The sequence below is a fragment of the Pteropus medius genome, unplaced genomic scaffold (assembly GCF_902729225.1).
Source record: "Pteropus medius unplaced genomic scaffold, Ma_sr-lr_union100, whole genome shotgun sequence".
NCBI classification, from domain to species: Eukaryota; Metazoa; Chordata; class Mammalia; order Chiroptera; family Pteropodidae; genus Pteropus; species Pteropus medius.
In genome coordinates, this window is record NW_024349803.1 from 10,659,140 (window position 1) to 10,674,480 (window position 15,341).

The following is a 15,341-nucleotide window of genomic DNA, read 5'->3' on the forward strand; positions in this document are numbered from 1 at the left end:
AAAACAGTGCTTGGCTTATGACAAACATATTAGATATAACAAAATAAAAAACTTACTTTTACCACGTGTTAAGTAAAGTACCATTTTTCAAACTTTCTTTAACCTTTTTCTTAAATGAAATTTTAACAAATTAGAGAAAAGTAAAGGGAGACGGATAGTGGGTAAGAAGATATGTATGAAACCTAAACCACTCAGAACTCTGCAGCTCACTGAGTAACAGAATTTGAAACACAACTAACGTGAACCACTCACTCCATGTGGCCAACTCCATAGTATAAGAGGAAAACCAATGTACAAGAAGACCATGGGGTTCCTGACATTTAACGCTATTATCTACTTCTTGTCATTACTCTTATATGGTATCTTCTCAGTATCTTCTCTTTCCAATAATAAGTTAGAATGGATTTTCATATAATAAAATAAGAACATAGACATACAAGTTGAAATTGTTTGTTTTTATAATGAACTCTGGCTATCAAAACTTATGCAAATGAAAAAAAGCTTATGCAAGTAGTACAAAGTAAATCAACAATGGCCAACTGAATCAAAACCACTGTGCTTAAAAGTCAACTTTATTGTTTAATAACTGAGGGTCTTTCCATGTCATAATATGTAAAAATGCATAAGACAGCCTTGACCAACCCTAAATCAAAAGGAATATTTTACTTTATCTTTATAGTATTAAAACTGGAAACAACTAATGATTAAAACAGAGTATGTAAATAAAACAAAAACAGTACGTATATCATGTAAGTTATACATAACAAGCACATAAAATACGCATACAAACATTATGATAAAAAGAGTGTGTACAACACGTAAGTTGTACATAACAAGCATATAAAATACGCATACAAACATTATGAACACCATGGCTTGAATTTCCATAAACGGAAGATTTATTTGACATAATATTTTCATTTTCAAACCCTGCTTCTATGCAAAAAAACCACTAAGACTTTGTAGGGAGGTGAATTCAGACATATGGTTTCTACAGACAGGCTGAGGGGTTGCTCACAGGAAACTGAGAAAGTTCTATGTAGCTTGTTGATAAAATCGAGATGGCTGAAACTTGCCAAGTTAGTCATCTGTTAAAACCACAGACACTCCATTTCTCAACAATTTCAGGAGTTGTACAAATACTGGTGAAAAGGGAACCAGCTAAAAAATACACTATGCAAACAGGAACTCTTTGAAGTATTTCAAATTTGAATTTCTTCCATGTTTGTACAGTTGTGAATTTTCATGCTCCATCGCTAATTGTGTTGATATCCATTTCCTAGAATAGTGTCCTGAATACTCACATAGCCATAAGTCAAATACTTTAAGTGTTTCAACACCTTGTCTTTTTTATAAGTTTACAGTGATAACAAGAACTGCCATGTAAAAGGTAGTCTCCCTTTGTTATACATCAGTCAAGAAGAGTAAGAATAATGCGATCATACATGAGTCATATGATTGCTGTTATAAAAGTTAAGCTGAGGTTCCTGAGAATCAAGAAAATGTCCAGTGTGGTTTGATTATATAAGTGAGGTCAAAGAAATAGGGACTTCATCAAGCGTGGCCTTATAGACTTTGACAAAGAGTTCAGATTTTATTCCCCATGGAATAAAAATTTTTGCAGGGATTTAAAAAAGGGAAATGACAGAAAAAGAGGGGGGTGACGTAATACATCTACATTTTAAAAAGATATCTGCTTTGTACAGAATGGGGGTGGGAGTTTGGGGGGACAAGAATGGAAACAAAGGGTACAACTTAGGAGGTTAATGAAGACATCCAGATGAGAAAGGATAATGAATTGGACTAGAATGGTAGTCATGAACATGAGACATTGATAGGTATGAGATAGATTTAAGGGGACTATAAAATTAAGATGATTAATAGTAACTATCTCAACTATCTCATATTATTGTGAAGAATAAGTGAGCCATAATGAGTAGTGAATAAGTGTTAGCAATTATTACCATCATTAACAGGCTTTCCAAAAGGGAGGGATCAGATATAATTGGTTTTAACATGAATGAAAAATCATCAATATTAAATCATCTATGAAAAGCTATGGGAGTTCCTCTGGCAATGCAAATGAGATAGAAAAGTACAGTGGAACTGGGAATTACTACAGGGATCTATTTTAAAAATAGGCTGGGATGCCGGAGTGTTATAGGAATGAGTAGAAGGTTAGGAGCAGAGAAACAAATGGCCTTCAAATGAAAGAGAGGGAGAGGTTAGAAAGGATAGCAAGGTAGGGGAATCTCTGCCATGAGAAAAAAAAAATGATGTACCAAAAATAAAAGTCTGAGAGAGGATTTTTAATACTAGAGGAAATTTTAGCTAAGTTGACTGAATATACTGGTTTCAGATAGTATCAGTTAGGTGAAGCTACCCTGCTTTACTTCTAATCACATACAACTAATAGTTTGACATTTACACGACAATAATAAACATTTAAGTTGTAAAAATTCAGGACTCATTTCTTTAACATGAACCCACAGACATAACCACACTAAAGTTGATAATTGCCCTAACATTCCATCGTGCCAAATGACATCTGTGAATTCTCCTATACCAGACTGAAATTAAATTTTCCCTGGCTTCCCCAAAGGGACCTATGGCCTTTTACCATGGCAAATGCACACTGGGAAAAAAGAAGTAATCAAACTTATCAGGGACTTCTGGACACTGACCCTAAACTGACATTAATTCCAGAAGACCCAAAATGTCAGAGAGCCACCAGACAGAGTAGGGGCTTACACAGGTCAAGTTAAAAATTAAGTTTTACCACAGAGCTGTTTCACAATGGGCCCAGTGAGCCCAAACCTATCCTGTGGTTATTTCTCCAGTTCTGGAATGCAAAATTGAAATAGATACACTCACCAGCTGGCAGAATCCCATTATTGGTTCCCTAATGTGTGGAGTGGGGACTATTATGGTGGGGAAGGCCAAGTGGAAGTTATTACAACTGCCTTTTTCTAAGAAAACAGTAAACCAAAAGCTGGATGCATTCCTGGAGTGACTGCACAGATTAGTGCCACCATCAACGACTTAGAATATGCAGGGGTGGTGATTCCCATCACATCTCCACTCAGCTTGCCTATCTGGACTGTGCAGAAGACAGATGGATCTTGGAGATTTATAGCGGATTATCATAACACTCACCAGGTGGTATGTCTGATGTGGTTTCATTGCTTGGGCAAAGTAACACATCCCCTAGTACCTGGTATATAGATATTGATCTGACAAATACTTTTATCTCCATACCTGTCAATAAGGCCCACTAGAAGCAGCTTGCTTAAGCTGTCAAAGCCAACAATATACTTTCAGTGTCCTTCCTCAGGGGTATATCAACTCTCCAGCCCCATATCATAATTCATTTCACAGAGATATTGGTTGCCTTTCCCTTCCGCAAGGTACCACTCTGGTCCATTACACTGATAACATTATGCTGACTGAATCTATTGAGGAAGAAGGAGCAACTACTCTAGACTTAAAGAAATTTCTACATTAATGGGTAGGAAGTAAATCTGACAAAAATTGGGGGCTGTCTATCTCATTTAAAATGCCAGGGTTCAAGTGGTGTGGGGCATGTCAGGATATTCCTAAGGTGAAGAATAATTTCTTGCTCTGGCCACTTCTACAACTAAAATAAAGAACGACACCTAGGGGGCCTCTTCTACAGACAATATATTCCTCATGTGGGTATGTACTCTGACCTATTTACCAAGTAACCTGAAAAGGTACCACTTTTGAGTGAGGTCCAGAACAAGACGAGTCTTTACAATAGGTCCAGACTGCCGTGCAAGCTGCTCTGCTACTAGGGACATATGATTCAGCAGATCCAATGGTGTTTGCATTGTCAGTGGCACACAGGGATACTGTTTGGAGCCTCTGGCAGTCCCCTATAGGTGAATCATACCACAGGATCTTAGGATTCTAAAAAAATGCCTGCCATCCCCTGCAGATAAATACTCTTCTTTTGAGAATCAGCTCTTAGCTTGCTACTGGGCTTCAGTAGAGACTAAAAGCTTAACCACTGGCCACCAAGTAACCATGCAACCTGAACTGCCTGTCATGAACTGGGTGTTATCTGACCCACCAAGCCATAAAGATGGGCGAAGCACAGCAGTGTTCCATCACCAAATCGAAGTGGCATATACGAGATTAAGCAGGCTCTGAAGACACAAGTAAATTACATGAAGAAGTGACTCGAATGCCCAAGGTCTCCTACTCTTGTTGTACTACCTTTTCTCTCCCAGCTTGTACCTATGGCCTCATGAGGAGTTCCCTACCATCAGATGACATAGGAAGAGAAGACTCAAACATGGTTTACAGGTGGTTCAGCACAATATGTTGGCACTATATACGAAGTGGAAAACTATGATACTACACCCCTTTTTGGAACACTCCTGAAGGGCAATGGTGAAGGGAAATCCTTCCAAAGTCAGTACAACTCTGGAAAGTGTACCTGGCTGTTTATTCTACTTGGAAGGAGAAAAGGCCATATGTGAAATTACACACCAATTCATGAGCTGTGACCAAAGTTTGGCTGATGGTGAGGGACTCAGAAGAAACATGACTGGAAAATTAGTGACAAGGAAATTTGGGGGGAAAGTATGTGACAAACCTCTCTGAATGGGCAAAAACATAAAGATATTTGCATCCTATTGGATGCCCAAAGGGTGACCATGGAAGAGAAAGATTTTTATAATCAGGTGGATAGAATGACCCATTCTGTGGATACCACTCAGTCTCTTTCCTCAGCCATCCCTGTCATCACCCAATGGTTTCATATACAAAGTGGCCAAGGTGACAAGAACAGAGGTTATATATGGGCTCAGCAACATGGACCTCCACTCATCAAAGCCCACCTGGCTATGACCACTATGCCAGCAGCAGAGACCAACAATGAGTGCCCCATGTGGCACCATTTACTCAGAGTGGTCCGCTAGCTATCTGGTGACAGGCTATTACACTGGACTGCTTCCATTATGAAAGAGACAGTGTTTTTGTTCTTATATTCTGGATACAGACTTGCCTTCCCTACACTCAATGTTTCTGTCAAAACTACCAACCATGGACACCATCATAGTATTCCATACAGCACTGCTTCTGATCAAGAAGCTCATTTCACAGCAAACGAAGTACAGCGATAGGCTTGTGCTCATGGAATTCGCTGGTCTTAACCATATTCCCCACCATTCTAATGTAGCTAGCTTAATAAAATGAAATGGCCTTTTGAAGACTCAGTTGCCGTGCCAATTAGGTGGCAATACCTTGGAGGGCTAGGGCACGGTTCTCCAGAAGGCTGTATCTGCTCTGAATCAGTGGCCAACATATGATGCTGTTTCTCCCACAGCTAAAATTCATGGCTCTGGGAATCATGGTGTAGAAATGGAGGTGGTACTATGACTGCTCTCATGATGATCCACTCTCAACTGTTCTACTTCCTGTTCTTGCGACCTTATGCTCTTCTGGCATAGTGGTCTTAGTTACAAAGAGAGAAACGCTTCCACTGGCAGACATAACAATGATGCTAGTGAACTGGAAGTTAAGACTCCTTCCCAGCCACTTTGCACTCCTCATTCCTCTGGAACAACAGGCAAAGAAGGGCATTACGGTGCTGGCTGAAGTAATTGATCCTGACTACCAAGGGGAAATTGGCTTACTACTCCAAATTGGAGGTAAGGAAAAGTATGTCTAGAATACAGGAGATCTCTTAGCATTACCAGGCCCTGTAATTAAGATCAACAGGAAATTATAAGCCAATCCAGGGAGTACTACTAATGACCTAGACCCTTCAAGAATGAAGGTTTGGCTCATTCCAGCAGGTAAAGAACCACAACAAAGCTACTTGCTAAAGGCAAAAGGAATATAGAATAGATTGAAAGAAAGTAGTGATAAATACCAGCTATGATTACATGACCAGTTATAAAAATGAAGGGTAACTGTCATGAGTATCTCCTGCTCATTTTGTTATATGTGTTTGTGTGTTGTGTATGTACAGCAAATGTTTTTTGTTTTTTTCCCATTCTTATTCCCTTACCATGTAACATAAGATGTATTGGCTTTATATCATAGTATTGAAGTGTTATTAATTTTACATCATAGTATTTAATTTATAGGATATCAAGGAAAAGGATAAATACCACTCAAGGACATTACTGCCTTTCTGGGAAAGAGTCTGTTAGAGCACTTTTTTGGTATACTCAGGGTAGTTCTATCTTGTTAGGTAAAACTGTGACCTTGTTATTACCTTTATTTGGAGATTAAGTATGGTTTAAGGATCTATATATAGATGCTTAGTTGATCTGCCCTGGTTAATTTTATGTATCAACTTGACTGGGCCATGAGGTACCCAGATATTTGGTCCAACATTATTCTAGGTGTGTCTGTGAGGGTGTTTTCAGATGAGATTAACACTAGAATCAATAGACTGAGAAAAGCAGATTGCCCTCCATAATGTGAGTGGGCCTCATCCAAACATCTTAAAACTTGAACAGAACAAAAAGGCAAACCCTTCATGAGTAAGAAGGAACCCCACCTGCCCACTGCTTTGAGAGTAGACATAGGTCTTTTCCCGCCTTTAGGTAAGCTCTTCTTGGGTGTCAAGCTTATCTGCTTTCAGACTAGAACTTACATACTATTGGCTCTCTTGGTTCTCAGCCTTTCAAACTTGGACTGAAACTACACCATCAGCTCTCCTGGGTTTCCAGCCTGCTTGACTCCAGATCTTGGGACTTCTTAGCTTCCATAATCATATGAACCAATTCTTTATAATAAATCTCAATCTCGCTCCCTGTTCACTTTCTCTATATATACACACACGTAGATCTTATTGGTTTTGTTTCTCTGTAGAACACTAACACTCTCCATCTGGCTAACACCAATTAGACCAACAAAACCAACCATAACGGTCACCTCTACTGTGAATTCTTCCCTAATGTCCTAAAATAGGTTATGTATCTCATTTTTGTGCTTCTATAATATGCATGTAACAAACTTGTATCATAATACTTAATCACTGATATGTACACCTACTCTATGGAATATAAACTCCTTGATGACAGCAACACAGCTAATTTGACTTCACATCACCAATACCTAATATAAACCCTGGCATATAGTAGGTTCTGAGTAAATGTATATTAAACCACCAAGAAAACCTTGTATGAGGTTAGATAATACTCAATTCAGAAAAAATTACTGCTAGGGAACAAAAGCATACTATTGTTATCTGTCAATGAAGGGTTTCAGCATGAAGAAGCTGGAATATAGTGCTGCTTTATTTTGAGGGCAGAAATGCTCTCATGTCATCCTTCAGGGGACCAAGGTCCCACAAGCAAATCAAGCCTGGGTCATGATTGTGCTTCTCATTTGCAAGCAAGCTATTAAAAAAACCTGTTACAATTTGCAATTACTTAGCTATTTATAAATCAGGATCATCTCCAAAACAAAATACAGAAATAATTGGATACCAAGACTATAATTATCAATAATAACCCAATTTTGAAATTCTATGTTCAATAAAAAAGCTTCATGATTCTGTTAAATGGCTTTTGCTTTATTTTGGCTTCAAAAATACATTTATACTGATAAAATGACATTATTTTCTATTTCACATATTGGATCTGTGTTTAAGTTTTGATTTTAAAAGGAAAGAGTTGTGCTGCTAAAAAGATTTGAAAACTCCCAGTATTTAAAAACAAAACACTTTAGTTTTATAGCTGGACAGGCCTAACTTTGAAAATTATTTCTGTCACTTAAAGTTGTGAGGTTTTAGGCAAGTCACTTAATTTCTTGGAGTCTCAGGTTTTCCCCTTGTCAAATCCAGAGAGTGTTTGGTAAGTACTGTGGTGTCTTATTAGGAGTACAATAAGATAACATAATTAAAACTCTTCTGATGGTTCCTGGTATAGAACAAGCAATTAATATATGACCTATTAATATCACTAATATCACACACATATATATACATATGGTTTGAAAAAGCAGGTTTAGGATTCTGAATTCTGGAAGCTGCAACTATCGATTTAGGTTTTAAAATAGCTCAGTCTAAAACTAATGAATCATAAACACTACACTAACAGGAAAGAGTAACTCAGGAATATGAAAATACAGGGTCTAAAGGTTTCGTGACCATTGTCACCATCACCAACAAACCCATTGTTAGGCATACCTAAACAGGTATTTCCAATTAAAATTTAAGGCATGGTAATTACTATAAATACTATAAGGAATACTAACTAATTTTTCAAGTAGCATTCGATTAATGCTCTTCTGCTAAGTTTGTTGAAACTTCACTGCTTGACTTAAATTTTCATTTAAAAATGTATTTATCAGGTTCAGTTATTGAAAACTCTATGAAATAATAAAATGAAAGAAATAGCATATGATACAATTTATCGTATGCCATGTGGCAAATTGAATGAAGATTAAAACAAGTCGATACCTGCTTGGAAAGCACTTTCATGTGCCCGACGCTTCCCCGGCAGTATGCTTCGAGAATGACACCAAATTGTATGCAGACAGCAGGGATGTGCACTTCTGATCTGCAGAAAGTTAATAATATTATGGTAGTTTATCAAACATTTCATATCAGGAAATAAAATTACTGACTTCTTTATTCTATTATAAAATTAACTTATGATGCTAACCAAAGAAGGACACATCCTCTTGTGAAAAATTATCAGTTGGATGGTCAACTTTCGAATTCTTTAAATATCATAGTTCAAAAAGATATGAGATTTTATAATTAGTTAATTCTTTACTCTAAGAAATCCAAAATTTTCACATCTCGCCTTACATGCTTTTTGTGTGAAAAGGTAATATTACCAATTTAGAGACAATTAAGATGAAACACAAAAATCTGACTCATTACACAATTGACTAATCTCTCAATTAGCTTCTATTCAATTTTCTCTCTCCTAAAGAATAGTGTACATATTTGGGGGGAAAAAAAGGAATACCATATTTTGTTATTCTCTGAGAGGTATAAATAAGGAGACTGAACTGGATGAGAAAAGAATACAAGTTAAAAATAAGAAAAGAAAACTCTTAATAATAATTAAATCAAGATCTAGAAATAGAACCCAAAAATTAACATGAGAAAATACTATAGAGATTATTTTACTTAAGAAGCTCAGCCTAAAAGTTGTTTTTTTTCCTGATACTCATTACTTTCAATACTCTGAAGTCCAGATGAAAAAAACAAAAATGTCTCAGTATAGAGTCAGAACTGAGGAATCGACAATTTTCATTGGAAACTAAATAAACTTAGTTCTTTTTCCTGATTTTACTCCTATATAATTTGGTGAAATAAGGTTCATGTACTTCTGAAAATGACCTAAGTTAATAAAGAAGTTACCATTGTTATAGAAAAACTTTAAAATCTTTACCTAATACTAGCAATGATATAATATTACTACCCACAACCTTGTGGAAGAAAGAAGTCTGTTTTTTAGTCCAAATATATAACACAATAAATACACTTTAAAAGAAAACAGCAATACACTAATTATTAGTTTCAGTTAAAAATCAAAGAGGTATGGAGGGAAACTTATCTGAATTACTTTGCCAAATATTTAAAATGAAGGGTTTGGGTATCAAGAAATAGGAGAAGACACGAAGAGAGTATCAATGTTATAGATGACTCAGAAACAACTAAAGCAGGTCATTGTTTTGGCTAAATGTCCTGTAGTATACTGATTTATATTTACAAAAGAACAGGTGGACTCAAAATGAAATCTAAAATACTTACCTAAGGTGCCAAAAGAGAAATTGTCCTATCCTCCGATTAGCAAGTGCTCTTTCTAATAAAAATCTAGAGAGGGCGCAATCAAGAAAAGGCTCATATTTTAAAACTTGCACCAGCTGTAAAAGATACTGAGAGAGTTCTTCATCACTGAAAAAAAAAAACAAAAGACACAGTAAGTTTCTCAACACCCTGTGCCAGAAAAAGATCCCTTCCTATCAAACTATCAAATACTAACTTACTGAAACACGATGGTTCTTTTGGGTCAAGTTTGTTGCATGCTTACATTCACTGTTTCACTATTACAATGACACAAGAAAAACTGAGGATTTCAGATGGGCAGGAGAAAGAATAGAAGGGAGCAAAGAACAGATACACGGATCATTTTATTAAATTAACTAGGTTGATACAATGGATGATTGTATTTACAATCAGCCTAGAGTTATAAAAAATTAGGTACTGATTTCTGATCATGCTAAAAAATGTTGTATACTTACCTAACCAATCAGTTTTTTTAAATAAAAATTCTATCAGTACTTTAACAGTTTGTTTTCCTTTCTTATCCTTAGAGCGAAGTAATTCTTTTTCCCAGATAACCAATGAACCATTAGAATCTTAACTTCAAATAGTTTGAAAGATAAAGAAATGAGTTCATTTATAAGTGGGAATTGATTCACTGAATATAACAATACTTTAATTAACTGAGCTGAATTAAGGTTAGTGGTTCTCTGTTTTGTGTTCATCTCCAAACCATTCACATGTAAACATTCCCATCAGAGGCCAGCAGTTGGGTAAGATATGAATCCCAAGTCCACTACTTATTTACTATAGTCTTGGACAATAAATGATTAAGAAAGTAATCTAAGCAGATCTGGGACTGAAATCCAAGGTACTACATACCAAGATATAAAACCTCGTAACAAGAAATTTTATCCTAGGGAAATGCATCAGAACTACTTATATGGAACATTGGGAGCATAGCCACCTCCTCCTAGGGATCAATATCTTTAAGAAAAACACTTGATTCAGCCTAATGCAAACTTAGGGAGACTGATGAGCAACTGGGAGAGCCTCATTTCTTAAAACTACACAACAATCTTCATTAAATTTATTATAAAATCCATGGCCATTATAAAACCTATAAATAGTATAAAGACAGAAAGGAAATACAGAAATAAAAGGAGTATCCTCTTTCCTTATACATCTAATTTTACTCCCCCCAGATAATCACTTTTGATGAATTTGTGTAATTTCTTTTGGGTATCACATGGTTTAAAACATATACAATTTTAAAAAGAAAAAGGATCAACATATCCATAATTTTCTGAGAACTTTAATTTTTCAAATAGCCATAAAGTATTAACCCTCATTTTTGAGGCTAAAAGGAAATGGATAAACCTGAAAATGCCCATTTTCTGAGACTATCTCAATAATAACATTTCAAATAAATCCAGAGATTCAAACATATGTATTGCCCAAAGGGGACTGTATAAGCATGTTCACTGCAGCATGGTTTATAACAGACAAATATGGAGAAAATTTAAAATGTTCCTCAATAGGAGAGTGGAATAAGATATATCCCTATGTCAGAATATTATACTATAGTAAAAGGAATAAATTACTACATTTATATGTAATGGGAGAGACTGACCTCAAAAACCTAATGCTGAATTTCAAAATGTAAAACAATACATAAGGCAAGACACATTATATGGTTTTTAAATGTATAATGTTATTTTGTGTCTATGATTATAGATATAAAAATGTGGTAAAAACAGAAAAATGTGGTATGGAAATATATATACCAAATTCATGATTATGGTTGCTTCTGGAAAGTGAAAGTAATCAGAATCTCTTCCTATTACACTAGGGTAAGGAAACTATGAGGACTTCATCTTTAGCTGTAATGTTATTTGCTTAATAATAAAAAATTAAAAAATGTTTAAATAATCATGGCAAAATAGTAACATTAATTTTGAGTGGTTAAAACAGATGAAGAGTTAACGTTAACAGGCCTGACTATCCTTTGAAAAAGTTTGGCTCTTGGCTGTCATCTGGATTTCAAAAGGCTTCCTACCACCCTAACAGGTAAGAATGGCTCATAGTGCCTAAACTATACAAATATCCAGTTTCCTTCTGGGAGTTTAAATTTTTGGTATGTGCTAGGCAGAGGGTTCTTGTGACTAGCCACCAAGTTTCTAATAAACTTCCCAGTAGACAACATTTCAGATATGTTGTTACAACTTGTTGCTGGGGAAACTGAGTATATTTCTTTCCATTAGGAAAGAAACCTTAGGAACTTTTGCCTGGTTTCCTCCATACTTTGCCTCATGAGTCTTTTTCCTTTTGCTATAATAAATCACAGCCAAGAGTACGACTATATGCTGTGTTCTATAAGTCTTCCTAGTGAATCGTGGAACCTGAGGGTAATCTTGGGGACCTCGGACTCAGGATGTTTTGTTTTGCTTTTTTTTTGGTGGTGGGGGGAGGGGTTCATTTACAATATAGAGTAAATGTGAAGGAGAATGAGAGACAGAAGAGAGAGAAGAGGGGAGGGGGAGAAAGGGAATGACTACTTTGAACTCTCAATAATTCCCAGCCTTTTCCTTTCTTATGAGACATTTAAGCAGACATCACCTTCTCTACCCATCCCCAAGTTATTCCTTGCCCCAAAGAAAGCTGACTACAGAAGATACCTCATTTGTTGCAGGCATTCCACAGCATATTCCCGCACATACTGATCTGGATAGTTGAAATCTAGAAGCTCCAGAGCCTCCCGGGGGGGCAGTTTAGGCCAAATCTGTAGCAGTGCCTGAAGCTGTTTAAAAATTAAAACTGGTTCAGAAATTATAGGGGGCGGGGGGGGGAGTAATTTATTTTTTCTTGGCATATAGGAGCAGAGATGGGTCAAAAGAAAGAAGAAGCATACTTGTAATTATGGAGGCCTCCGAAAATCCATTCCTGAAAATATGGATTAATAAAAATTGTCTTAGTTGAAATATTATGATGCGCTAAATATATAATTCTATGATCATTAACCATTAAATAATTTTTATAAGGAAAGAGAGAGAAAGAGCGCATGCACATAAGCACGTGGGCAAAATGATGAAGGAATACTTAAAGGTAAAACTCAAAGTACAAAATATAAGCTATATGGCTCAAATTAATGACAGGCAATTTACATATAAAGTTCATTAACAACAACATAAAATTATCTTAAGAGTTTACTTTTAGCTCTTAATATTTTAAGAGAATCTATCACTTAACAGAACTTTTAATTGACCATAAATTTAAAACCTTTAAATCATAAGTAACCCATTAGAAATAAATAGTACCTAGTTGTTTATGTTCTATAAACAAGAAAATACAGGCAGTCTCCTATTTACAGATGCCATATAGAAATGATCTAGACATAGGATAAAAAAAGAATCCTTGGGGAGATGAGCTTGGACTGCAATTGGAGGGTGGATTTTGGTACACATGGCTACATCTTTGGAAACCCTAGTCCAAATCTCTTGAGCTTTTGTGTGAGACGTGGCTTTGAGATTTAAATAAAAATAGTTTACATTTTATCTGCCTCCCATCAGAGCAGTGAGACTATGCTGATAGCATACACTCTTATCAGGGATGGTAAGTGAGAAGAAAATTGATTATGGAGAAGAGAGAAAAAAAAAAGAAGAAAAAAGAAAAAAGATAATTATAATTTGTAGCCCTCCCAAGTTCAACCCTGACAAAATTTTATTCCTTAATATTTGATTCACCTCGTCTGGTTTTCTTGGTTATCACTGACATTGAATCCAAGGAAGATACTCAAAATGTATACAAGGTCAGAGTTACAAAAATATGGCAAATAGATGGCAATGATTGGAGGGCTTTCTCTCAACTGACTGCTCAGTCTCAAAGTCATGTTTCAAAGTCATGTAGCATGGCCTGTTAGTATCTGCTAGCTGCCTTGTGTATGTCAGGTATAAGCCATGGGTGTGAAAAATTTTATTTATTGAGCTTTTGTGTGAAACTTGGGCTTTAAGAATTAAGTAAAAATAGTTTATTATTTTAATACTACATATTATTCTGCCCTTCATTATGTCAAGTGCCACAAAAAAGTCAATAATATTTGAATGTTACTGACTAGCAGCTCAGTTAAAAGGTATTTTCTTGTATCAAGTTTTGAAGTTCACTAAGGAACTTTTATAGAAACACAGCATTTTAATAAGTTTTTAAAATTTGATTCCATTGTCATTATTAGTATCTATTTATATAAACTGCTATCATAAATGTAAAATATATTTCAATTTAAGTAAATTACATCAAGGTTATTCAACAAATACATTAAAATGTTAGTTTTTTAATTTTAACTTTTACCTTAAATTTTAATTGTTCTTAAACTTGCATTGAATAAAGAAAGCTTTATACTTGCTCTTTTTATGTATAAAGCACACATACATACAGTACATAAAGTGTACATACAGTACAGTACACTTGTCTGTGGTATCAGAATCTCATGTGGATGGGACTATTAGGGGGAAAAATGTCTAAAAAGCCTTCTTCTAAGGATAATAATGAAAAAAGATTGAGAAATACTGGTATAAAGATATGAAACACCTACCTACCTTACCCCACTTTTTCTCATTGATGGGGCCCCCTCCCTGCCTTCCCCAAGGCCCTAATGAACCAGCAGTCCTCATTATGGATAGAGGAGTTAGTGGGGACCATTTTCTGAGGGTCTAAAAGAATAATAAAACAACTCTTAGCAACTTCAGTTAACACTTGAAATACACTGCTTCACAGAAAAAATATTGCAAAGGATATATAATATAACATTCTGTAATACTAGAGGTTTGACTACGTTATGAGTTAACAACAGCTTACTACTGGAAAATAATTACCTTTGGTAAGATTACTTACAATTATTAAAAAATCAATTACATAAACATAAAATTAAATGAATTACCAAAATCCATCACTTTAGTTTGGGGAAACCTAATAGAAGTTATTAGGTTTCCTTTGGAGAAAGGAAATCTGATTTGAAATTCTTTATGCATTATGTCAATAGAATATTTTCTTGTAGATTAATGAGAGGCTAGTTGTCTATAAAATTTTCACACCCATGGCTTATACCTGCCGAATCAGAGTACAAACTTTGCACCAAGCTTCTGGCTCTCCACTTCTCAAGGTAATCAATTTAATGAAAACACAGTTTATATTCTTTTGTACCAGTTCGTTATAATTGGCAATGCAATAGGGTCAAACATTACTTTTTATTCCATTAACTTTCTTCCTAGACTACTAAAGAAGTAGATTAGGATTGTGAAATTCATGCCTTCCTACACTGTTTACACACATTTAGATGTTTCTACTTGAGTATGAAGTTACACTACTAGCATTCTTCCATCAAAATGAAAGACATTAAGTTATATTTGAAAACGATGCTTTAGATTCCCTCATGGAAATGAGACAAGCATGCTAAATTCCTGAATATAAAAATTACTGTCCCTAGGGTCTAAATAAAGAAAAATTAAGCATAAATTAATTTAGCTCATTCCATTTTCTGACAGTGGACATAAGAAATCTGCCTCTCAGGTATCTTTTAAGA

The 15,341-nt window shown here is 35.4% G+C and overlaps 1 protein-coding gene across 3 annotated transcripts in view; it reads right to left on the minus strand.

The window, feature by feature from the left end:
- PIK3CB (phosphatidylinositol-4,5-bisphosphate 3-kinase catalytic subunit beta) overlaps nt 1-15,341 on the minus strand; it is a 174,216-nt gene that overhangs the window by 24,003 nt on the left and 134,872 nt on the right. For 2 of the 3 annotated variants that reach the window (XM_039837279.1, XM_039837278.1), the window contains exons 14-17: nt 14,359-14,472; nt 12,445-12,566; nt 9,755-9,898; nt 8,447-8,546 (exon numbers count right to left, since the gene is read on the minus strand). In XM_039837279.1, coding sequence (XP_039693213.1) covers nt 8,447-8,546; nt 9,755-9,898; nt 12,445-12,566; nt 14,359-14,472 — 480 coding nt within the window. The remainder of the gene's footprint in view (nt 1-8,446; nt 8,547-9,754; nt 9,899-12,444; nt 12,567-14,358; nt 14,473-15,341) is intronic. The other variant, XM_039837280.1, reaches the window with a different exon arrangement.